This window comes from Crocodylus siamensis, chromosome 9 (genome assembly GCF_052110815.1).
Source record: "Crocodylus siamensis isolate JL-2025a chromosome 9, ASM5211081v1, whole genome shotgun sequence".
NCBI classification, from domain to species: Eukaryota; Metazoa; Chordata; order Crocodylia; family Crocodylidae; genus Crocodylus; species Crocodylus siamensis.
The window spans coordinates 59,159,297-59,161,259 of NC_143403.1; the positions used below are offsets into that span (position 1 = coordinate 59,159,297).

The following is a 1,963-nucleotide window of genomic DNA, read 5'->3' on the forward strand; positions in this document are numbered from 1 at the left end:
TCTTGCTTTGTCAAAAACTTTTGTGCTCTTTCATGCTCTTTTGTCCTTGTGTCTTGCTTCATTTTTTGAGTTGCACCATGAGTCACAAACATGCAACTGACTCTGAGTGCAAGTGCTGAGAAAAAACAGCGCAAAAGTGTTACATTGGAGCTTAAATTGAATGTTCTGAAGCAAAGTGAAGCAGGGGAACACCAGAATGAGGTCTGTAGGGTGTTGAATTTGGCTGGGTCAACTGTTAGGACCATATTGAAAAATGAAGACAAAATAAAAGAATGCGGTAGCATTGTAACTCCTTTGAATGTTTTTAAACTCAGTAGGAGCAGGGCTTCAATTATGTTAGAAATGGAGAGGCTGTTAAGTGTGTGGATTGAGGATACAACTCAGTGGCGTATGCCCTTGAGTACGCTGCTTATTCAGAAGAAGGCTAAGAGTCTGTATGATGATTTACAGAAAAAACTGCCTGAGGGGTCTGCTTCCGAGCCTTTTTTTGCAAATAGGGGGTGGGTCGAAAGATTTAAGAGGCGCAGCAACTTGCATACTGTTTCTATTCAGGGGGAGGCTGCTAGTGCTGACACCCAAGAAGCTTCCAGTTATAGAAATAAGCTTGTGGAAATTATTGAGGAGGGGGATTATACACCTCAACAAGTTTTCAACGCTGATGAGACAGGCCTCTTCTGGAAGAGGATGCCTTCTAGGACCTACATTTCCAGGGAGAAGTCAATGCCAGGTTTCAAGGTGTCCAAGGATCAACTTACTTTATTGCTTGGTGGCAATGCTGCAGGGGATTTTAAATTGAAACCATTGCTTGTATACCACTCTGAAAACCCCAGGGCTCTCAGGGGGTATCTTAAAAGCAGTCTGCCAGCCATTTGGATGTCTAACAAGAAGGCCTAGGTGACAATGTCAGTCTTTCAGAGTTGGTTTAAGGGATTATTTTTGTCCTGTAGTTGAGAAATATTGTGCTGAGAACAATCTGTCTCATAAAGCACTTCTTATTTTAGACAATGCATGGGGGCATCCTACCACACTTGATGAGCTCAGTGATAATGTAAAAGTTCTTTTCCTGCTCCTCAATACCACCTCCATCATACAGCCGATAGACCAGGGTGTCATTAATGCCTTTAAGGCTTATTACATAAGGAAAACATTTGCTCAGGCTGTCAGGGCTACAGATGGAGAGGGTGCTGTGACCCTAAAAGAATTTTGGAAGGGCTAAAATATGCTCAATGCAATAGATAACATTTTACGTGTCTGGGATGAAGTTGCCTCCAAAACAATGAATGCTGTCTGGCAAAAGCTTTGGGCAGACTGTGTCCGGGATTCCTAAGAGTTTGAGGAACAAATGGTGACAATTCAGGACAGTATCATTGAGCTTGGAAGGAAAATTGGATTTGATGAACTTGAAGCTGAAGACATTCAGGAGTTGATCGATTCCAACAGGGAGGAATTGCGTAATGAGGACCTCATTCAAATAGAGCAGCAGAGAAGCCATGAAGAGGAAGAAGATGCTGAGGAAGATGTTCAACCAGCAAGGGCCTTAACCAGCAAAGGCATGGCTGAAGCTTTCAAATATCTTAAAGCTTTTCTTTTCTACTTTGATGAGAATGACCCTGACAGCACAGTTCTGCAGTCATGAACGGCACGTGCCCCCGGAGGCTGGTGGGGTATGGTGACCGCCCACAGGTGGTGGTTATGGTGTCAGCAGCAGGGGCATGGCAGCAGCGAGCAGGGAGCTCCTGCAGGCAGCTGTGACAGCATTGGTGGCAGGGTGAGGGGTGGCGAGTAGTGAACGCTGACTGGTGGTTGGCAACCACCCACAGATGCCACCAGCAGTGTCAGTGGTGGCCAACGGCAATCAGGAACCACCTGCAGATGCCACCGGCAGTGTCGGCGGTGAGGTCAGGGGGGTGGCGAGTGGCAACTGCCCACAGGCATTGCTGGCAGGGTCAGCAGTGCTTTTCAC

General features: G+C 46.2%; 1 protein-coding gene across 1 annotated transcript in view; it reads right to left on the reverse strand.

Annotated features, from left to right (window-relative positions):
• LOC149857714 (uncharacterized) overlaps positions 1-1,089 on the reverse strand; it is a 3,861-nt gene extending 2,772 nt beyond the window's left edge. Inside the window, exon 1 of the mRNA XM_090063959.1 lies at positions 1,024-1,089. Within this exon, the coding sequence (XP_089920085.1) occupies positions 1,024-1,089 (66 nt within the window). The remainder of the gene's footprint in view (positions 1-1,023) is intronic.
• Positions 1,090-1,963: the final 874 nt, after the last annotated feature.